Genomic DNA, 23,011 nt, shown 5'->3' on the forward strand with positions numbered 1-23,011 from the left:
AGTTCAGACCTGGACAGGGGTACACAGCTCTGGTTCCTGGGGCTCAGACATGGGCACATGCCTCTGTCCCCTGGCGCTCGGACCTGGTCCCCACAGGACTCCGACCCTGCTCACCCCAAGACACACAGCTCCCACCGCTGGCTAGGCAGGTTAAAGGTGATAACAGGACAGGTTTCACTTCTAGTTCAGGAAAGGACTGGAAGAGACTGCGAGTGTTCCTTACCCGTGGTGAATAAACATTAAGCAAAGCCCAAAGCCTTGGCCAAAGTTGCCAACAACTGTGTGGTGAAGGATGAGGGGGAAATGGGTTCAAACTGCCAAGAGTTAGATGGGATATTGGGAAGGAATTCTTCCCTGTGAGGATGCTGAGGCCAGGACACAGGGTGCCCAGAGAAGCTGTGGCTGTCCCATCCCTGGAAGTGTCCAAGGCCAGGGTGGATGGAATCTAGAGGAACCTGAAATAGTGGAAAGTATCCCTGCCCCTTAAAATAAGAGATGAGCGTTGACGTCCCTTCCAACCCACACCAGTCTGGGATTCTCTGATGTGCTTTCAGGGAGCTGCTTGTCCCAGCAGCTGCTGGCACAGCAGTGCTAAGCCCAGCCCAGCCCCTTTCCCTGGGAGCAGGAGCAGCATTCCCACCTTGTTCCTCAGCCACAGGACCGGGCAGGCCAGTGCCAGTGTTTTTATTAAAAGCTGCTTACCTAGGTACTAACACAGGGCTGTGGAAGAGCGAGCTCCAGAGGTTAATTGTGGCAGTCCATAGCATGAGAGGCTGATGGTGACTCCCTTGCTCCCAGCACAAAAGCTGGGGCCTTCCCATTCCTGTCCTTTGTTTCTGCTTGTGCTGAATGACCTTACTCTATTTCACTTTTCTGCTCCAACAGCCCTGCTGATTTTTTTTTTTAATTTTTAGACTTCCCTTCACTCCATTTTGATCACATGCCTTACCAACCTGTGTCTGAGTGCAGCAGCCAGTGTGAATGTGCTGTTGGCCCGGAGACAGCCCTGTCCCCTTCCCTGCTCCCCCCAAAACCAGCATGGGACCAGGGCAGGAAGCCGTCCTGCCTCCATCCCCAGCCCTCTGCAGCACTTACAAGCTGTTTAGCAAAGGTAAAAGGTGCCCACTGTTAATGCTGACACTTGAGCTTCCTTCATTCCAAGGGAAGGCAGCATGCCCTCACCCTTACTGCCTGGAGGACAAGAAGGAAATATTGGACAAAGGCACTTGGTTGAGGCACAGCAAGCTCGAGCCGTGAGGAACCCTGAGATGAGACCCTGCAGAGCTGGGAGCAGTGAGCAGGGTGAACAACTGGCGTCTCCGAAGTGGCTGGTCCTGAGCAGCTCCTGAATCCCAAAACTGAGGGGGTGACAAACCCCAACGAGTCCATGGTTGCTTTGGCAGATGTTAGCTGATCCCCAAAACTGGAGCACCTGCTGGGCAGTGCCACCTGCCAGCCCAGGCTCTCCCCTTCTTGCTCCTGCACCCAGAGTTTGTGTCACACTCCTGGCTCCGGGGCAGGCTCCCCCAGAGCTGGGTTTCCCAGTAGTTTGTGACCCTGATCCACAAGGAACTCCCTTCCCCTCCCTCCTCCCCCGTCCCCTCCCGTCCCCTTCCCCTGGTTTATGGTGGTGGTGGAGCCATGGTGGTGGGGTTGGCAGAGCGGCTCTTCCACCACGCCTTCCCAGCACCCTCCCAGTGTCTCAGAGAAAGGGGGCTGGCAGCTCCTCGTGATCCCCACTGTGAGTTCAGGGCTTGGCAGGCTGACTTAAGTCTGCTTCTTTTCCCATTCCTGCAAAGAAAGGAAGAAATAAAATAAAAGGATGAGGGGACATCACTGGAAAAGGAATACTTCAAGGCATCCCTCCCTGCTGGGGGCTTAGGACCCAGCATCTTCCAAGCATTTCCCTCTGCCACCCAGCCCTGCACTGCCATGATTCCATGGTTAAACAAGGGGCAAAAACTGAGATTTCCTGGGGGCCAGGGAGGAGAAGGAGGGCTGAGCAGGACCTTGGCTTTCTGCAGCACGCTCCCCGTGTTGGCAGGGATGATGGAGGGGCTCCTCTTCCTCAGCTCTGCCGCACAGTTCACAGGGACCAAGTGCTCGGGGGGGCTCCCGTTTGGCTTGTTTGTAGTTTCCTGTGGAAAAGGGGGAGAAAAGAAAAAGCTCAGGAGAGAAAAGCAAAGCTCAGGAAACCCATGAAGCATAAACAACCAGATTTAAAAAAAAAATTGCGAAGTGTAATGAGATAAAATTTGAGGTGACCCAATTTAACTCACACACCTCTGCCCTCAAAGGCACAAAGCCACAGGGATGTCCCCTCTCCCCTGTGCTGCTCCCCACAATACCCCAACCACTGTTTCTTGCAGAAGTTGGAGTTCTGAGTGAGGACAAAAGGATGCATACCCCATTCTCAGCCTTGCTGGTCACGGCCAGCCCCAGGGCCGGCCCTCCTGCCAGCGACTGCTTCAGCTGCTCCTTCACTTCGGTCAGCTTGAGCTCCAGATCCACCCGCGACTGCTCCTTCTGCCGGCAGCGCTCCTCCAGCTCTGCCACCCGCTGCTCCAGCTCCTGCAGCTTCTGCCCTGCTTGCACAACCGCCCGGCTCAGCGCTGGGGAATCCACCCATCCTCGCACAGGGACACTAGATGGGGCTGCCAGAGCGCTGCAGCCAGCCCGGCTCCCGGTGTTGCTGCGGCCAGCCCGGTGTCCCTGTGCTCCGTACCCCACGGCCCCGACCTACCCGTGCTGCCCTTCAAGGCTTCCCGCAGCTCCCGCTTCTCCTTCCGCAGCAGCATCAGCTCGCTGCGGATCGATGCCTTCTCCTTCTCCAGCTTCTCCTTCTCCGTCAGGAACCGCCTGGCGTCCTCCTCGGCCCGGTTCTTGCCGTACCTGTACTGGTTGGCACCTGCGGGCACGAGAGAGCCCATGAAGGGCTGCACTGATGGTACCCCCACATCCCTGTGGGGAGCAGCCCCCTTCCTGCACTGGCCAGGAGCCCTGGGGAGGTTTGTGGCCTGGGGACTCACTGGATGCGTGTCTCTTCACTTTGACTTGCGGGTCCACCCGCCGCGACTTCTCGCTGCAGGACGAGGCGTGGCGCTTCACCTGAGCAGCCCCCGGCCGCCCCGGCTCCTCCTCTGCCTGCTGGGAGGAGAGAGAGAGGCCTGAGACACCTGCAGGGCCATCATCTCCCAGCTGAGACACCTGCAGGGCCACCATCTCCCAGCTGAGACACCTGCAGGGCCATCTCCCAGCAGAGACACCTGCAGGGCCATCATCTCCCAGCAGAGACACCTGCAGGGCCATCATCTCCCAGCTGAGACACCTGCAGGGCCATGCCAGCCCCCGGGCCACTGTGGTGGGAGAGGATGAGCCACAAAGTGGTGCTCACCTGAACCTTCTCATAGGGGACGTCATCGTAGACCACCCGAGAGGAGTCTGCTCGCTGATCCTGGGAGGAGCTGGCCCACCTGCAGAAAGAAGGGTGGGGTCTTCCTTTCCAGAACATCATTGCCAGCCCCTCAGGGAACCCTTCCAGCTCAAAGAGATTCCTGCATCTCACGACCCCATCCTAACACACCCTCCATCAGCACTGATGAAACCCTTTCAGTTTCCTATGCTGCCCTAGAGAACAAACCCTGGGGCACTGAGAGTCCCTAAGATCCCAGCCACCAACCACAGCCCAGCCTGTGCCCTTTCTAGGGACTCCCCAGGGCCAAGGACCACCATGCCCAGCCCAGCCCCCAGCCCCTGGCACTGCAGGTGGCACACAGCCTTACAGGTAGGAGTGTCTCACGGCCGTCACGATGTTGGCAATGGTCTCCACATCCACGTAGTCGTAGTGCAAGGCCTCTGGGGCTGTCTGGGAGCCTGTTTCCACCAAGAGGAGACCCAGCCAGCGGCCCAGGTCTTCAGAGCAGCTTGCCTGGAGGACACAGGAAGAGTTGGGGTGCACACCCAGCTCCCAGCCCCTCATCCTTGCTGCCTGCTGTGCACAATCCCCCTCTGTGCACCAAATCTCCATGCGGTTGCCCCAGCTCACCCAAGAGGTGCCCTGAGCTTTCCAGGGGACGGCAAAACAAGGCACTGCTTACGTGGGGGTGCTGATCACCCCAAGGGCTGCTCCCCCAGCCTGGCAATGCTGCCCTCAGCGCCCCCTGCTCACCTCGAGCGCCGTGACCTCGTGGCCGTGGCGCAGGATGCGGAAGGCGAAGGGGTGCTTGGGGCCCAGGCCGGGCAGCACCTCACAGCCCCGCAGCACGATGGCGTTGACGTGGGTGCGCAGGTCCCAGCGGTCCTTGTGGAAGTACAGCGTGTTCCCCTTGAGGCGGCACCAGCGCTCCTTCCAGCACTGGTTCACCAGCACGCTCAGGTAGCCTGGGGGTGCCAGGGCAGGGAAGGGCATCAGCGCCTGCCCGGCTGTGCCTCAGGCAGGCTTTGACAGGACAGAGCTGACAGCATGGCTTCCTGCTCATCCAGCCCTTCTGGGCCTCAGTTTCCCCACACACAACCAGCTGGGCCCAGGGGAGATGCCAGCTTGGTACCACAAAGTCCCCTCAAGCCTGTTTTTGGGGACATTGGTGACTCTTTGCCCACTCATCACTGCAATTTGCAGAGCCGGGCCTGGGCAGCATTTCCCCTCCAGTGAGCTCGTCCCCACCCCAGAGCCCTGCAGCCATGCTGGGGGATGTCACTCCCCAGTGATCCCATCCACTGCCAGCCCCATCTCTGCCCCCAGCTCTGACCCCTGCAGCCATGCTGGGGGAAGGATGTCACTCTCCGGTGATCCCATCCACTGCCAGCCCCATCTCTGCCCCCAGCTCTGACCCCTGCAGCCATGCTGGGGGAAGGATGTCACTCTCCGGTGATCCCATCCACTGCCAGCCCCATCTCTGCCCCCAGCCCACACGAACCGCAGCAGGGGATCTCCTCCTCGGTGGAGGAGGTCTGGGTGTCCTCAGGGCATGGCTTCTTCTTGGAGAAGCTGATGATCCTGGTGATTTTCTTCCCCGCTGCCCGGCTCATCGAGCCCTTCAGGTCAGCCAGGCCGCTCTTTTTGCCTTTCCCTGGAAGGACAGGGTGGCTGTGTGACCCTGGTGCGTGTCCTGCCATCCCCCCTGGCTGCAGAGGATGCTGCCCAGCTGGGGGCACACAGCTGGGTGGGCAGGGGGACAGGGACTGTACCGTGCTCGCCGTGCTCCCTGCGGCTGGCTGGGGACCCGGTGTCCCCCATGGCCACACTGTCTGAGTCCGAGGTGTGCTTCTCCTGGGACAGCCGCTGTGGGAGAGCAGAATCCCATCAGCACCACCCCAGCCCTTCATCCCCCTGCACAGGGCTGGCATTTCCAGCTCCTGCTCTCCTTCCCAGCCCTGCAGAGCTGCTGTGAGAATGGGAAAGGCTCCTTGTGCAGCCCCAGGAATTTGGGGTCCCCCAGCCTTGTGTTCCCCAGTTTTGTCCAGTGCCCCCCAGAAACCATCACCTTGTCCAGCTCCATCTTGCACGGCATCACTGGGGAGGTGGGGGCTTCCATCCCGCCTGCTGCTGGGCTGCTGGCTTCCTTTATCACCTGCACAGACAGCCCCAGCTGTCACCTCAAAATGGCCCCAAGGCCAGGGCTGCCCTCCTGGCTCAGCTCCTTCACTACCAGAGCCAGGCTGAGCCAGGGGGACACGTCCTGGCCCCCACAGCTCAGGGCAGCACACCCACATCAGGACTGCTCACACCTTGGCCCCTTCAAAACTTCAACCAGTTCTGTGGATTTTGTCAGAGAGTTTGGAAATCTCACAACGGACAGACTTAGGTGCCAAGCATCACCCTGCCAGCACAGGACACCTTGTGACCCCTGTTTTAAGGCGTGGTGTGCCCTGGGTGTGTAAAACCCCCATTCTCCCACATTTGGGGTGACAGCTGTGTCAGAGCTGTGCTCAGAGGCTCCTTTCCCACCCGCCACCCCTTCCCCGCAGCCCCCACTTCCCGGCCCCGAACAAAGGCAGGAAAGGGCCCTGGGGAAGAGGAAGGGGAGAGCAAACATCCCCCAGCCGGGGCTATCAGCGCCGGAGCCGCCCAGCCCTGGGAAGCGGCCGATAAGGGACAGGAGCAAAGCCCCCTCCCCAGCCCGGGCAGGGAGGATGCCAAGGGGGCTCTGTGGATGCCCCTGGTACCTTGAGCCACTCCTCAGCCTGCTCCTTGCTCTGCACTGCCAGCACCAGCGCCTCGGCGCCCGGCAGCGAGAACCGCAGCTCGTGCTTCTTGCGCCGCCCGTCCTTGGGGACGTAAATGACGTTGCAGGTGGGCAGGGGCACCTCCACGTGTGGCTGCCGGTCCTTGGAGCTTTTGTAGCACTGAGGGAAGCAGAGAGAACTGCTCAGGGCTCAGCCAAGCCTGCCTGGCTGGCTGCTGTGCTGGGGGGTCCCACAGGTGGGAAGGGCTCTCAGGGTCCCTTGCTGGTGGCACAGATAGAGGTGGCTCAGGCTGTGCATCACAACCTGAGGGTGCCCTCATCCTCACAGTTTGAGGGTTCCCTCTCATTATGTGGTGTCCCAAAAACAGGGGAGCCCTCTGTTCCCTTGCAAGGTAAGCAAGGGCAGCTGCTGCTTGGGGCAGAGCTTTGTTTGAATGGTGCTGTTTTTCCTTCAGCTTGGGCTCAGCCACTCTCCCGCCCTCCCAGGTGGAGTCTGTGCCCCCCAGGGCAGGCTCACCAGCAGTTTGCCATCCCGGATGATGGTGAGCTGCTTGGCCCACTGCCCAAAGCGCTTCTTGCGCAAGAGGAAGGCGCAGATCCGGCAATCCTTCACCAGGTTCATGGAGGCCTCCTCCGAGGGCCACTGGTGTGTCAGCTGCTGGCCCTTGCCCTCCTCCTCCTCCTCGTCATAGGACTCGTAGGAGCTGCTCATGGCATCCGAGTCATTGTCTGCAAGGAAGAGGGAGAGTCACCCTAAAAGGTGCCACACGCCCGTGCCCAGCAGCTCCAGACAGAGCTGGGTGCCAGGAAAGGTGGATTCCCTGGCATCCTCTGCAAACAGCAGCGCTGGGCACCAGCCACCTCAACTTCCCCTGGAATCCCAGCAGGATGCTCGTGGGCCGAGTGCCAGCCCCAGGTGCCTCTATCCAGAGCCCTGGGCTGGTTTGTTTCTTTGCAAGGCTTACACTTTGAAACCTTGGCTCTCCAGCCTCAACCCCAGCAGCCCCCAGCTCAAGCCCCAAACCTTGCCAAGCTCCCCCCTCCCTGCTGAGGACACCCAGGTACCTACAGGAACTCTTCTGCTCCCCGTTTATCCTGGTAACGGGGTAGCTGCTGTCTGCATCCTCGTAATAGCCGTCCTCGATGGAGTTGGGGGGGCTGGAGCTGTCTGCAGGGGAAGCACAGGGGCTGGGGCTGGTACACCCTGCTTTCCCTCATGGGGCACAGCCAAGCACACCCTCCCAGGGCATCCCATGGCTCTGATCCCTCCCATCTCCTCATTCCCAGTCTGCATGGAGCAAACAACTCCAAGTGGGATGGGAGGGAGTGGGACAGGAGCGCTGCTGATGGGAGCAGCGACCATTCCTTCCCAGAAATATTTAATTCTGAGAGGTGCTGCTGAAAAGGTCAAAGCAAGACCCTGATTTTGGTGGGTGGTGGGGGTGGCTGTGATGACACATGGAAGATTTGTCCTTCCCTGGCATCTCCTGGGATGCAATCCCAGCTCAGTCCAGCTGGAATTCTCCCCTGGCAGGGTGGGGAGGCCCTGGAATGGATTTCTCAGAGAAGCTGTGGCTGCCCCTGGATCCCTGGAAGCATCCAAGGCCAGGCTGGATGGGGCTTGGAGCAACCTGGGACGGTGGAAGGTGTCAGGGTTGGAACTGGATGATCTTTAAGGTCCCTTCCAACCCAAACCATTCCATAATTCTATGAGCCTGTGATCTCAGTGAGAGCAATCATTTGGAATCCAGGCATCCAATGGATTGTATTTGCAGGGATGCCCTGACAAAGGCAGGAGAGCTGCCTGGGGTGTCAGGCAGGTGAGGGATGCATGGGCAGCCCCTGGGGCTCCCCCAGCCCGCTGCTGGCCTGGCTGGAGCAGGACTCACTGCGGGATGTGATGTACTCGGGGGCCTTGCCGGGGCCCAGGGGCAGAGCTTCCTCGTAGTAATCCTCAGGAGGGGGAGTGGTGGGCAGAGGAGGAGCAGCATCCATGGGAACCTGGGGCAGAAACACGTCCAGCTTTAACCAAGGCAGCAGCACGGCAGGAGCCCCAGCAGGGCACAGGAAGGGTCCCATTGTCACCTCCCCACGCAGAGCTGGCTCGGGGACAGCCAGGCACTCACAGGTTTGGCTGTCTGGGCCCCTGCCAGCTCCGAGCTAGCAGTGTCATTGGTGTCCCCCTCCTCCTCCTCCTGCATGTCCTGCAGGTCCCGCAGGTCACAGTCTGCACGGAGCAAACAGAGAGTGAGGGGAGCAGGAGAGCAGAGCTGGGCATCCCAGCTGTGCCCTGCAGGGATCTCCCCCCATGGCCCTGCCCTGGGGAGGTGCTGGGAGATGGGAATCACTGCTAAACACAGCATGGCAGTGCAAAACAACAACTCAATAAACGATTTAGTGTAATACAACAGGTTCCCTCACGGCCAGCCCCCACTCAGCTCCAAGGCAGCAGGAACAAGCACCCAGAGCAATGATGCCCATGCTGGACACAAGGATGGAGCTGTCACCCTCCTTCCAAAGGACCCCAGGACCAGCACGACCCCCAGGGCACCCCTCCAGCTCAGCCACACGTACCGAACTCCTCAAACAGGGACTCCACGAAGCTGGTGCCATTGCCCAGGGACGCTGTGTTGACGTACATGTAGCCCACATCCTTCCCTGGAATTGAGGGGAACGCTCTGAGCCTGAGGCAGGCACTGCCACCCCTTGTCCCCACAACCCCAGGGACACAGAGCAGGGATGGAGGAGCCCCCAGGGCTGCTGTGGCTGCCCCAGGAGGGCAGAACAGGGGCTCTGAAGGCCCAGGTGCTCAGGGCTGGAGGAAACCCCCGTGCTCAGCACAAACCGGGCAGGAAGGGCTCTGGAAGCTGCGTTTCCTCCCTCCTGCCCCCGGGGCACTGCTGACGCCAGCCCTGCTCCGGGAGGGGTTCAGAAGGGAAAGCAAAGTGCCCTGAGGGGGCTGAGCAGGTGCTGGGCTCATCCCTGCCCTGCTGGGGACACCCGGTGCCTTTGGGAACAGAGAGGGACACGGACCTGCAGGCGGCTGCAGCTTCTGCACGATGGTGGACACAGCCAGCTTCTTCTCCTGCGTGGTGGCACTCAGGTACTCGTGGTCCAGCAGCTTGAGCAGAACGCTGAGCTCGGGCAGGAGCTGGTCCAGCACTGAGGGGAGCAGGAAAAATCCTATCAGCCAGGGGGTGTTGGGATAATGGGGTTAAACAAGGCAAAATGGGCTGGAGCTCTGGATGGGGCAGAAAGAAAGAGCTGCAGTGCAGGATCCTCCTCTTGGCAGGCACCAAACACCCTCTGAGCACAGCTGGGGTGGCACACAGCTGGCTCTGGGTCTCCAGGGACAGCAACACAGGCCAAGGGTCACCCTGGAGGCAGCTCAGACGTGCTGACTGATGGGGATGGCACCAAGGAGGGGACAGTGTGTGCCCCACACCCTGGCTGGGCTGTGGCCGTGCCCACACTGCTCCTGGGCACAGCAGGGCAGCAGCAAGGGCTGGCACAGGGGTACTCCCAGAGGAAGGGAAGGATCCTGAGGCACTGATGGGATCCTCCTTCCTTATGTAAGGAACATGGAGCCAAAAGCAGCATAACAAAAGCAGCACAACAAAAGCAGCACAATAAAAGCAGCTGGTGTTTGAGGGTGAAGGGGAGCCCAGCAGGAGCAGTGCCAGCCAAGATGAGCCCCTGGGCACAGGGACAACGTGCCAGCCCAAATTGCCACTGTTCCAGGATACAGGGCAGGATGTGGCTCACGGGGCTCTTCCTGCCTCCCTGCACTGCACAGAGCTCCTGCTTCCTCCTCCTCCCTGCCCAGTGCCAAACTGAGCCCAGCCTCAGCCCTTCTGGCCGTAGCACCGGGCAGTGCCCATCTCCCACGGGCAGTGCCCATCTCCCACAGGCAGCCAAGCCAGGACAGGCAGCCCCAGCAGCAGGAGAAGCCTCAGCACTGCTCCAGCAGAACAGCCAAGCACCTCTCAGACCCTGGGGAAGGAGAAGGCAAGCACAGGGAATGGATTCCTGCTCCTGGAGCTGCAGTGACACCCCAGAGCCAACACACGGGGCAGGTCCTGGCCATGCTCAGCTCGCACACACCTGCCATGGTGGCACTGCTGAGCTTCGTGAGTGGGGAGAGCACCAGCCCCAGGGCCCCTCTGCCTTACAGGGAGGGAGGGAAGAGAGGGAAATGCTCCCTGGGCTGTGTCAGAGTGCACAGGCAGGACAGGATCGGGCTGCTGCTGCTGCTGCTGCTGATCTCCAGCAAGGTGAGACATCCTCCCTGCAGGGCTGGGCAGGCCAGGGGACTGCAAGGAAGCAGCTGGGACCAAAAGCCAGATTTCCCCTGTCCAGCCAGCAGCTGCAAACATCTGGGGAGTCATCTGGGGAGTGTAGGGAGTCATCTAGCTCCCACAAGGGGAACAGGGACTGTGCAGGCTCCTCCCTGCATGGGCTTTCCACAGCTCACCAAACCCCAGCCCATGGGGTCAGCAGCATCCCCCCACTCTCAGAACACCCCAAACCCCAGGCCATGGTGTCACCAGCATCCTCCACACTCAGGACACCCCAAACCCCGGGCCATGGGGTCAGCAGCATCCTCCACACTCAGGACACCCCAAACCCCAGGCCATGGGGTCAGCAGCATCCCCCCACACTCAGGACACCCCAAACCCCAGGCCATGGTGTCATCAGCATCCTCCACACTCAGGACACCCCAAACCCCAGGCCATGGGGTCAGCAGCATCCCCCCACACTCAGGACACCCCAAACCCCAGGCGGTGGGGTCAGCAGCATCCCTCCACTCCCAGGACACCCCAAAGCCCAGCCCATACTGTCACCAGCATCTTCCCCACTCTCAGGACACCCCAAACCCCAGGCCATGGTATCACCAGCACCCTCATCCTGTGCCATGTGCAGGACACCTCCCACCACAGGCACCAGCTCGGTGCCAGGGCTCTGGGCCAGCCAGGGCCCAAAGGACAGCCTGGTTTCTATGGGCAGAGCCCCAGCAGGCAGGGAGGGGGCACGGGGACCCCCCTGGGGTGCCCGACGTGCCAGGGCTGCTGGCAGGGCTGGGATCAGCAGCAGTGCCCCGAGCTGGGCACACTCAGCACGGACACACGGCTCTGAAGGCGCCTTTGTTCCCCCAGCTGAGCTGTCCCCTCTATCTCCCTTGTTAAACATCCTCCAAAATACAACGGGGGAGGGAGGGAGGGCAGTGAAAGGGGCCTGTGATCCCAGGAGGGCACGCTGAGCACAGCCTGGGGCAGCACAGCGAGGCAAGGACTCATTTCCTATGCTCGTTAGGCTGCCAGGCTGAAGGAAATGAATGGGGGGGCTGCAGGAAGTGAGGGGAGATTGCTGCAGGGGGGCAGCAGGGGATGGGGGACACCCAAGGGCACCTGGCAGGCAGGGACCAGCACAGACACCTCTGCAAGAGCTGGTGGGAATGAGCACAGAGCCCCAGGGCTGGCCCAGGGGACAGGGACACATCCCCTGGTGCCACCACTGGGGGCTCTGAGCCCGGGCACAGGGACAGCAGGACAGCAAAGGGCTCTGGGGAGGAGGGCTGGGCTCTCACAGTGACCACAGGTGACACACAGACCCTGTGTCCCTGCTCTGGACACCTCCAGATGGTGCTGGCAAATGGCTCCCACCTGCTGCTTTCTGCATCCAAAACCTGTGGGATCAGCATTCAGGCTTGGAACAGCCAGCCCAGGACAGGCAGGGACACCAGTAACGCCCTCCTCTCCACATCTGAGGCACAGTGGGAGATGTCCCTGAGCTCCCTGGGCCTGGGAAGGCCAGGACCCTGGGCAGCAGATGGCTTCAGCATTAACCAACAGGCCTGGAGGGGCTGGGGCACCCAGGGTGGCCCAGGGGACAGCAGCAGGACATGGTGCCATGCAGGACATGGGGACAGTGCTGCCACATCCTGCCCTGGCAGCAGCAGCAGGCACGGAGCTGCAAGGGAGCTGCATCCCCTGCAGCCCCCCTGTCCCCCACACCAGCCCAGCTCTATTTTTAGAGCCCACAAGTGCTCAGGGAGCCTCTTCCCAGCACGCAGATAAGGGCTGGACACGGGCTGCAGCTGCACAGCCTCGCTGGCTCTGCCCCAGCACAGCAGCACAAACCCCATCCTGCTCCAGCAGCCCGCAGAGAGGAGGAAGAGGAGGAGGAGGAGGAGGAAGAGTCTCTGGCCAAGCCAAGGCAGGAGTTTCCTGGTGTAGAGAGACCCAGCTTTTGCAAGCGGAGAGATAAGACAAGCCCATGGAGGTCTCACCCCAAGAAAAGCCCAGCCTGGAGCTTGAGAGAGCCCCGGGGAGGGGAGAGGCTGAATCAGAGCCCTGAAATGCGGTGGGAGCTACTCAGGGACCCCATCCTGTGTTCACAGCCCTGAAATGCGGTGGGAGCTGCTCAGGGACCCCCATCCTGTGTTCCCCTGTCCCCTGGGGAGGGGAGGTGCAGAATCACAGCCCTGAAATGCCGTGGGAGGTGTTCAGGGACCCCCATCCTGTGTTCACAGCTCTGAAATGCCGTGGGAGGTGCTCAGGGACCCCCATCCTGTGTCACAGCTCCCCTGCCTCCGGCCACGCTTCCTCCCGCGCCAGGTGATGCCTGGGGCCGGGGGAAATCGGATGCTGGGAGTAACAGCCATTGTTTGTAGCTAAAATAAAACCCAGGCACAAATAAATCCTTCCTGTGGGCAGGGCAGGGCCCTTGGCTGCTGTGCCTGCCAGCTCAGGGCTCCTCACTGCTGCCAGCCCAGCAAAAATCAACCTGGAGAGCTCCTGGGTGCCCTAAACAGGAGGGGACAGCACCAGGGACACCCCAGCACCAGGGAGGTGCCTGTGGGACCAACAGCCCCAGGGCTCTCTCTGCAGCACACCAGCCCTGCTCAGCTGGGCACAGGTGGGTGTGCAGCCACCTGCAGGAGCCCTGCAGTGCTGGGACGTGTGCCCAAGCCTGGCTGGGTGCCCCAGGATGGCATCACCAGAGGGGTGAGATGCTGGCAGCCCCTCCAGCCCCAGCACTGCTGCTCTCTGAGGAAGCCCACGGGCATTTTGCTGAGCTCCCAGGGCAAGTCCTGTTCCCATCCCCATCCCAAGGAGGTTTCTTCCCACCAGGGATGAGGAAGTGCCTCTTGGTGCTCCCAGAATTGTTCCTTTGTGCAGGGGACAGCAGGACAGAGCTGCCTGCACCCAAGGGGCAGGAGAGGGGCAGCAATGGGCCCTGGAGGGGCACAAGCCAGCCAGGCTCTGCTGCCATCACCCAGCACCTGCTGGTGTGGGGCAAACTGGGATGGGCTGGGAGGGCCAGCAACAGCAGCCTGGAAAACACATCATCCTCCTCCTCCTCCTGTGCTGCTCCAGGCCCCGGGGGTTTCAGGAAGAGCCAACCATCAATGCTCACCCTTGAGCCCTGGCAGCATCCCCCGAGAGTGGAAGATTTGCTGAGGGGGTGCACATGAATCATCTCCTCCCTGCAAACAAGGGCCCCTTGAGTGGGGAGGACGGGGCAGCTCTGCCTCTGCACCCAGCAATTCCAGCAGCCCTGAGCACCCAGGGCTGGCTCCTGGCACCCACCCAGCTGCCCCTCACTGGGGTAAATCCAGGCTCTCACTCCCACTCTGGGGGCTGCAGCAGCCCTGGGTGCTGGGGAGCACGAGGCAAGCTCAGATCTCCAATCTCAGCCCTTCCAGCACACAGGCAGAGCAGCCATGCACAGCCCTGGGGCCCTCACCATGGCCTGGCAGTAATTAATATCCTCATTTGATAGCCTTGGAAAATCAATGCTGGGAGGTGAATGTGGAACCTGACTGCTTGAGGGGGCACAAAGCCCCCAGCTCTGCCTCCAGAGCAGCAGCTCTGAAATAAAGAATTAGCTCTGAAATAAAGAATTAGCTCTGAAATAAAGAAACTGCTTTAGTTTGCAGCGAAAGGTTATTCCTCATTTCTACTATTTACTTACACATATACTGAAAAACAGACAATCAAAAAGCCATCTTTTTTTCTGAAACTCTGGAACAGAGTGTCATAGACAGATACCAGCTAAAGGCTAAAGAAATATAAAAAGTTCATTTAATCATATCATTATGAAACTATCTGTACTGGGAAGCATTTCTCTTGTTTTTTTGTTTGCAAAAAATTGTCATGGCAAGAGTTATATTCTTTCAACAAGAGGATTTATCTTATTTTTCACTTATTGGTCTCTCCCATCTGTCTGAATTATCCTTCTGAATCTCCAGTGAGTAATTTTTTGCCAGCTTAATGAACAACATTGTCTTGCCACTAGATAAGCGAGGAGTTAAAGGATGAGCTAGATCCCTACAACGAGACACTGAAATAACACAGGGGCTTGGAGGGCTCTTCCATGCTGGGACAGGGGCAGACGAGCCAGCAGAAGGCTTAAAAGCACAAAGGGTGATGGGTGAGGCACCAGGAGGGTTAAAAACACTAAAGGTGCCCTGGCTGTGCCACCACAAGGGTTGGAAAGCACAAAGGGTGCCTGGCTGTGCCTGCTGTCTCTCCTCCATCAGTGCTGCAGACACCCAGCCCTGGCAGCAGCTCTGGGGATGCTTTCCCAGCTCAGCTCCAGTGGCACCAGTTCACTCCAGCAGTGGCACCAGTTCACTCCAGCAGTGGCACTGAGGCTCCCAGGCCTGTCCCAAGCCCCTGCCAGCTCAGGCTCCTCTCCCCATGATAAACACCCTGCACAGAGCCTTATCTCCTGCCCTTATCACCAGCCCAGCCCAGAGCTGCTCCCCCACTCCGGCTCTCTGCACAGAGGGGCTCTGAGCCCCCAGCACCCCCAAAAACGGGAGAAGAGCCCCAGCTCCGCCCTGCACAGGGAGCTGGACACAAGCAGGACCCCAAACCCCCCCTGTGAGCACAGCCCTGCCCGCAGGACACAGCTCCTCACACCCTCCTCCCGTCCTGGAGGAGGAAACAGGAGCCCTGAATAGAGGGAAGTGCAATCACAACTGATGGAGCGTGGGGAGGGCAGAGATTATCACCGGCACTGGAGGGCAGAGATTATCACCTGCACTGGTGTCCGGGCAGCTCACACACTGCAGGGCCATCACTCACTCCGGGGGGCACAGGAGCCTCTCCCCAGAGTAATTACATTAATGGGAACAAGGATTGACTGGGAACGAGGATTGAATGGGAACGAGGATTGAATGGGAACCAGGATTGACTGGGAACGAGGATTGAATGGGAACGAGGATTGACTGGGATCCCACCCCGGCCCAAGGAGCGGTGCTGGGCTCACCCCAGGCTGGGTCGGGGCTCTCCTGGTGCTGCCACACCCCGAGCACGGCTGTGGGTGGGAGATCCCCCCTCAGCCCCTCACCCTGGCACCCCAGTGTGGGCAGTGCCCCCCAGCCCAGCCATGGGGAACCTCAGGGACAGAGGCTCCCTGCAGTGACACCAGCCCTGGGACACCCCTTGTCCTCCCTCCCAGCAGCTCCTGAGTGCTGCAGGTAATGATTAACAGCTGATTAAATCACCAGCAAGCACGTCCCTGCGAGCCAGGCTGCCAATGACCCCCAGGGCTGCGGCAGGACCCCTTCTGCAGGGCTGTCCCCCCTTTCTCTGCCTCCTGGAGAAGGTTTGGCTGTTTGCTTTAGCTCACCCAAAGCAAACCCCATCCCCCTGGCCCGGAGGAGCAGGGAGGGGGTGGTTCCAGGGTCACCCCTCTCACAAGAGAGATGCTGAGCAAATAAAACCACCCAGGTGAGAGATCTGAGTGACCCTGCTGTGTCCCCAGAGAGGCACAGGGAGCCTCCACACTCTGCCCCCAACCCCAGCCACGAGAGGTTTCCAGCTCCAGCTCAACACAATCAGCTCTGGAAAATCACAAATTCTAAACCTGGAGCAGGTTTAGTACTCCTAGACTACATTTTAGAACTTGGTGCCAGGCCTAGACTACATTTCAGGACCTGGTGCCAGGCCCAGACTATATTTCCGTGCCCAGTGCCAGCCCCAGACTACATTTCAGTGCTCAGTGCCAGGCTCAGCAGGCTCATGGCAGGATGCTCCAGCCTGGGAGCTGGGCTCAGAGGCTGCTGGCTGGAGAACACATGTAAATAATGAATGAAAAGGAGAGGTTTGAGATGCCCTTTAAAGGAATAGTCAGGCAGGGGCGAGACCTGCTGAGTAATGTATAAAAAACAAGCTTCAGGCAGAGGAGAGATGTTAGGATTACTCAGGACCCAGAGTAAACTGTGCTCCCTCCAACCAAAATTTTGGTGTCGGCCTTTTTCAAACAAACTCCAGCAACAGGTTGGGCCTGGGCCCCTGTCCAGAGCTGGGAGAGGCCCTGGGATGGTGCCCCAGCCCTGTGCCCACCCTCTGTGGTGGGCAGAGCAGGGGGAATCCTCCCTGGGTCACCTTCCTGCCTGTGGGGACCTGGAGCTGTCACCTCCCTGCAGCCCCTGGTGTCCTCCAAACCTCAGCCTCCAGGAGAGCTTGAACTCCAGCTAAATGTAGGAATTGCAGCTAAATGCAGGAATTGCTGCTAAATGCAGGGATTCTAGTAGGAAACCCCAATTCCCACCAGTCCACACCATCACCCCCATCACCCAGGGCTGGATCCAGCCCCCATACCCCCAAAATCTCCTCTGGTGGGGTGAAAGCTCTCTGCACCCCAAGAGCCACTTCCCCACATCCTGTGCATCCCCATTCCCCAAAGCCAAGGTCCAAAACGCCTTGGATACAATTCCCAACCTGAAGGAGTGAGATATGGGAGGCCACCAGAGGTGGCGCATCTTCTTGGGAGGAAAAGTCACCTGGGGGAGCTCGTGACAGGATCCTGGCCAGGAGAGCAGGATCCCAACCCTCACCTCATAGCAGGGCATAGCCAGGGATTTGCAGGATCAGCTTTCCCAAATCCCACTGCACTTGCCCAAATACCTTCAGTAGCAGGATGGGGATCCTTCTTTACAGAGCTGGGGGAGGAGAATCCAGAGATGCCAATGGAGGAATACCCTGGCAGATAACCCACAGATGGCAGTGGGGAATATCCTGGCAGATAACCCACAGATGGCAGTGGGGAATACCCTGGCAGATAACCCACAGATGCCAATAGGGGAATATCCTGGCAGATAACCCACAGATGCTAGTGGGGGAATATCCTGGCAGATAACCCACAGATGCCAATAGGGGAATATCCTGGCAGATAACCCACGGATGCCAATAGGGGAATATCCTGGCAGATAACCCACAGATGCCAGTAGGGGAATACCCTGGCAGATAACCCACAGATGCCAGTGGGGGAATATCCTGGCAGATAACCCACAGATGCCAATAGGGGAATATCCTGGCAGATAACCCACAGATGCCAGTGGAGGAATATCCTGGCAGATAACCCACAGATGCCAATAGGGGAATATCCTGGCAGATAACCCACAGATGCCAATAGGGGAATATCCTGGCAGATAACCCACAGATGCCAGTGGAGGAATATCCTGGCAGATAACCCACAGATGGCAGTAGGGAATATCCTGGCAGATAACCCACAGATGCCAGTGGAGGAATATCCTGGCAGATAACCCACAGATGGCAGTAGGGAATATCCTGGCAGATAACCCACAGATGCCAGTGGGGAATATCCTGGCAGATAACCCACAGATGCCAATAGGGGAATATCCTGGCAGATAACCCACAGATGGCAGTGGGGAATATCCTGGCAGATAACCCACAGATGGCAGTGGGGGAATATCCTGGCAGATAACCCACAGATGCCAGTGGGGAATATCCTGGCAGATAACCCACAGATGCCAGTGGAGGAATATCCTGGCAGATAACCCACAGATGCCAATAGGGGAATATCCTGGCAGATAACCCACAGATGCCAGTGGGGAATATCCTGGCAGATAACCCACAGATGCCAGTGGAGGAATATCCTGACAGATAACCCACAGATGCCAGTGGGGAATATCCTGGCAGATAACCCACAGATGGCAGAGGGGAATATCCTGGCAGATAACCCACAGATGCCAGTGGGGAATATCCTAGCAGATAACCCACAGATGCCAGTGGAGGAATATCCTGGCAGATAACCCACAGATGCCAGTGGAGGAATATCCTGGCAGATAACCCACAGATGCCAATAGGGGAATATCCTGGCAGATAACCCACACATGTGGGGGAATATCCTGGGGCTGGGGCAGGGAGATGTGCCCAGCCCCAGCCCTGGCATCCCTGCCCTGATCCCAACAATGCCCAGGAGTTCAGAGCTGTGCTGGACACAGTTCCCCTCCCTGCTGGGGGGGTTGGGACCCTCTCAGGGCCACCCCAGCCCTGTCCCCAAGTCCCCAGGCCGGGGCACAGCAGAGGGTCCCCGTGTGCGGAGCTGGGCCAGCAGGATGAGCGTTATTTTCTCAGCCCTTCCCTTTCCTTCCCTTGCATCAGGTGCAGCGGCAAGGCCACCACGGAGAGCATTTCCTACCCGGTTAACCCCTGCAGGGCCGGACTGCAGGGGCAGGAGAACCGGGATGTCCCAGTGATAAAGTGTGAGCGACTGCTCTGGTGGCTCCAGCAGTGCTGGGACTGCTTCACCTGCTTCTCACTCCAGGACACCACAACCAGCTCTCAAACTTAAATTCTATTCCTTGTTCTGCCCTTCACAACCTCGGTTTCCCAAAATTTTGGACCACGTAAAATGAGCAGCTGTTCCTCCATCACAAACTTGGGTGGGTTTAATGCTCAAAAAGAAAAAAAAACCCACCCAGAGGAAGCCAAAGCCATTCTTCAAAGTGCTCCTTACACATCAACCCTGCTAATTGGCAGCAATCACAGCATACCAGCGTCTCCCCCAGCTCCCTCTTATCACTTCCAGGATCAAATGCACAAGAAAACCACTTCAAAAAAAAGAAAAAAAAGATATTTTGAGCACGGAAACCCCTTGCAGCAAAGCTGTTTTTGTTCCAAACCGTTACGAAATGTCAGTGTTTCCCCTGGCCTGCCAAAGAGCTGCCTTTGATGCCATGGCAGGCTTTATGAGGAGCAGGAGTGGAAGGAGCTGCAGTGGGGGGAGGCTCTCAGAGGTTATTTTATCCTTCCCCACGGTTATTTTATCCTTCCCCACTGCAGATTGCCAGCCCAGAATGCCCCAGGGAGCTGAGCTCCCCGAATGCCGCTGCTTTCAGCACCTCGGGGTGGTGACAGGCACTGCTGCCTGCCAGGGTGCCCTCCCTGCTCTGTCACCTCCTGGGTGCCCTGGCTGAGGTGCCAGCCCCTTGTTTGTGCACTGAAAGGTTTCCAGCTCCATTGTCCTGTCGCTGGACAGTGGCATTTAATCAGTATTTTACAGGACACAGGGTTGTGTCATTAATTTTAAGGTTCCTTATACCCAGGAGGAGATGTGTTCCTCAGGAGGAGTGTGAGCTGTGCCAGACTAGATAATAGGAAGGGTTAAGGGGTTAGGACACGAGTCTGGGAAGCCAGAAACCACTTCAAGCCCCCACTCTGCTCCACTGTTATCTCCTGTCCCCAGCAAGTGATTTGGGCACTGAACAGCAGGCAGAGCTTGGGTCGAGCCGTGTGCTCTGCTCCGAAAAGGCTTCCCACTGCTTGGGATGAGCCAGCTCCTTCCAAACCCTAAACAAAGCTTTCCTGGGCAGGAGAGGAACCTCCTGCAGGCCCGAGGGAGCTCTGCTGCACGGCAAAGGGCACGGCGGCCTCGCAGCTCAGCACGTTTGCACAGGAAAAGAGCATTTCCAGGTCAAGAGTGGGAAACAGGCAGGTTTTCCAGGCAGGGCAGGCACACAGGACAGTGCCCAGGGCTCCAGGCTGGGGGACACTATCCCACAGTGTCCTTCCCCTCTCCAGAGCTCCCAAGAGGCTCCGCATGGATCCAGCCTTTCCCTGCTATGGCCAGCGCTGCACACAGCAGGAGACTGGAAAAACAACCCCAGAGCTTCATCAGCAGCAGCATCCCACCTCTTATCCTGTTTCAGCCACATCAGCCCGTTCCCCACCTCCCCCGGGCCAGGAACAGGCGGTGGCGGATTTCCATGGAAGGAATGGCTGCAATGCAAGCAGAGCTGACAGCTGCCCCGGGCTGTGCTGCTCAGCACCCTGAGCCCTCCTCGCAGGCAGGATTCCTGCTGGAATATCCGGGCAGGAACGATCCCGGCTCCCTCCCACCCTCCTGCAGCCTCCCCATTCCTGCGGGCGAGCTGGAGCCAAGTTTATCCCCGACACATCTCCCCGGCTCTGCTGGATTTAGAGCCCTGATAAGTTTGGGGCAGGACCTGAATTGTGGTGGCTCAAAAGGTCAGGGAAGAGGCACTAATGAGGGAGGAGAAGCCACGTGTGAGCACGGGCGTGTTCGAGCAAGGGATCGCCTGCCAAATCACACTTTGGGTGCTGGGATCTCCATCAGGACATCCTGAAACAGCTCTGCCAACAGCACCAATCCCCCAGTCAGCCTCTGGTGCAGGGCTGGGCCATGCTCTGGAACTGGCAGGTGATAAAATCAGGATACAGCAGGGCCTTAGCAGAGCTCCAGGTGAAGGAAGGGGCTGCCAGAGACTGGGAATGAGCACAGAGCCCTGCCTAACGCCATTCCCCGTTTCAGTGGGGAAGGGAACCACGAGTCACAGCCCCGAGAGGGCTCCAGCAGCTCTGGCTGATGAGCAGGAGGGGCCGGGGGGGTTTCCATTAGCGAGGAGCCATCCAGGTGCCAACAGCAATTCATCACAAGCACTCAAAACAAAGCAGGCAGGCACCAACGAGGGGGATAAAGTGGCTCTTCCCTGGCAGGTCAACCTGTGGAGAGGCCAAACCACCCCAGACACTGCTCCTTCAGCTGGGCATCCCCTCCTTCCCTGCCATGAAGTCCTAGGTTGAATTTTTGGGGTGCAAACAGACAATTTTCCATCAGCTCACACAGTGAGAATGGGGAAGCCGAGACCCTCTGTCCCCAGCAGTGATGTCCTCTGGAGGACAGCTCTGCCATCGAGTGACACTGGACATCACTCTCCCTTCTGCCACAGCTCCCTCCTTCCTCCAGAACAGGCAAAGCCACGCTGGGCACAGAGGGCGGCTGTCCCTGTCCCCGTCCCCTCCCGGGCCGCAGCCGCTGACACCGTGCCTGTGTTCGCACCAATCCCAAAGCCCTCGGAGCCGTTCCCAGTGCGGAAACGCCGCCCCATCCTTTTCCATGGGCAAGGGGAACTCTGCCCCGCGGGTGTTCGCGGTGCTGCTCCGGAGCTGCAGACACAGCGCCCTGAGCTGCCCTGGCACCCCAGCGTGCCCCTGCAGCCAGAGACGGCCCTGCCGCTCTCTCATCGCTTCTGGCCCGTGTTTCTGCAGCACCTCCGGGGACAGGGCAAGGGCCAGCACCCCGTGCTCCATCCATCGTGCTCCTCCTGTGCAGCCCCAGCAAGGAGCGATCCCCCTGCAAACCTCCCCGTGCTCCCTGCAGGGACCCAGCACAGAGCCGGGACCTTCTCTCCCTGCAGAGCTGGCCCCAAGCCCCGGCAGGTTCGTACAGATCCCAGATCAAAGCCCCGGAGCTCGGCGGTGCCACGGGCTGCGGGCAGGAGCCCCACACGTGTGGGGAGGAGCTGCTCCCACCCAGCAGGGCGGGGATCGAGCCCTCCGCGGCTCTGCGAGATTCCCGGACAGGGAAACCTCTGAACCCCATCGGGGAGCGTCACCTCCCTATCCACAACCACAATTTCCCCTAACTAACAAGCGCTTACACCCCACAGGCTGCTAGTGGTTTACCCAATCCCACCAGCGAAGACAAACTGGTTCCAGTAGGTGCCCGGCCGGCCCTGCTGGAGCAGGGACCCACAATGGATGCGCCCGCTCGGCTGGGACGGGATGCGCGACCCGCGACTCGCTGCGCCTGGCACGGGCATCGCCGGTGCCCTCCGCGCTGTGCCCGGGCAGGGATGGCATGGGATAGGATAGGATGGAATGCGATACGCGTCTCGTCCCTCCCGTCCCGTCCGTGTGTCCGTCCCTTACCGCTGAGCCGGTCCATGGTGCGGAGCCGCGGCCGCCCCGGGAGCTGCGGGCGGGCGAGTGCAGCGGGCAGCGGCCGCGGCGGGGCCGGCTCTGCCTGGGGCGGCCAATCCCTTCAGCCGCCCCTCCCTCCTTCCCTCCCTCCCTTGCTGGGAGCACGGCAGCGCCCAGCCCCGGCACGGCACGGCACGGCAGCGGGGACAGCGCTGGGCTGGGGTCTCTGCTCGCCTGCGTCCCCGTGGGCACCCAGAGATGGGTGAGGGTCGTGAGTGGGTCACCTCCACCTGCCCGGTTTAGGGGGAATATCCCGAATTCCCGCAGCCCGTAGCACGAACAGCTCCCCCTGAGCCTTCACTGCTCGTTTCCCCCTCCCCAAAATCCCCTCCGTGGCTGCTCCTCCTGTCCCTGGCCATGCCACTGTCATTGTCCCTGCCCAGCACGGCCCTGCAGGGACACCTGGGCTTGGGCAGCCTGTGGGATGTGTGACAGTGCCCCAGGCGTGGCAGCAAGGACAGAAGCTGCTGGCACTGCCATTGTCCCCTTGTGCAGGCCGTGGGATGTGTGACAGTGTCCCAGGTGTGGCAGCAAGGACAGAAGCTGCTGGCACTGCCATTGTCCCCCTTGGGCAGCCTGTGGGATGTGTGACAGTGCCCCAGGTATGGCAGCAAGGACAGAGGCTGCTGGCACTGCCATTGTCCCCTTGTGCAGCCTGTGGGATGTGTGACAGTGCCCCAGGTGTGGCAGCAAGGACAGTGGCTGCTGGCACTGCCAGGACAGTCTGGGCTGCAGCTGAGCCCTGTGGGGACAGCAGGGTGGGATGGAAATGTGATGAGCTTT

General features: G+C 59.6%; 1 protein-coding gene across 2 annotated transcripts; it reads right to left on the reverse strand.

The window, feature by feature from the left end:
- Positions 1-669: 669 nt before the first annotated feature.
- Positions 670-22,288, reverse strand: AFAP1L1 (actin filament associated protein 1 like 1). Of its 2 annotated transcripts, none has more exons than XM_074551950.1 (19): positions 22,178-22,288; positions 9,219-9,347; positions 8,760-8,843; positions 8,312-8,412; positions 8,075-8,186; positions 7,255-7,353; positions 6,703-6,914; positions 6,166-6,345; positions 5,484-5,570; positions 5,188-5,281; positions 4,917-5,069; positions 4,169-4,380; positions 3,783-3,928; positions 3,395-3,473; positions 3,030-3,144; positions 2,744-2,908; positions 2,407-2,585; positions 2,010-2,138; positions 670-1,791 (listed from the first exon to the last, which is right to left on the reverse strand). In XM_074551950.1, exons 1-19 carry the CDS (start codon positions 22,191-22,193, stop codon positions 1,768-1,770), a joined length of 2,316 nt encoding a protein of 771 aa, XP_074408051.1. In that variant the 5' UTR covers positions 22,194-22,288; the 3' UTR covers positions 670-1,767. The 2 variants fall into 2 exon arrangements, with proteins under 2 accessions (XP_074408051.1, XP_074408050.1); XM_074551949.1 differs by having other exon boundaries at positions 3,030-3,147.
- Between the last annotated feature and the right edge of the window lie 723 nt (positions 22,289-23,011).

Source organism: Zonotrichia albicollis, chromosome 15 (genome assembly GCF_047830755.1).
Source record: "Zonotrichia albicollis isolate bZonAlb1 chromosome 15, bZonAlb1.hap1, whole genome shotgun sequence".
In the NCBI taxonomy this organism is placed as follows: Eukaryota; Metazoa; Chordata; class Aves; order Passeriformes; family Passerellidae; genus Zonotrichia; species Zonotrichia albicollis.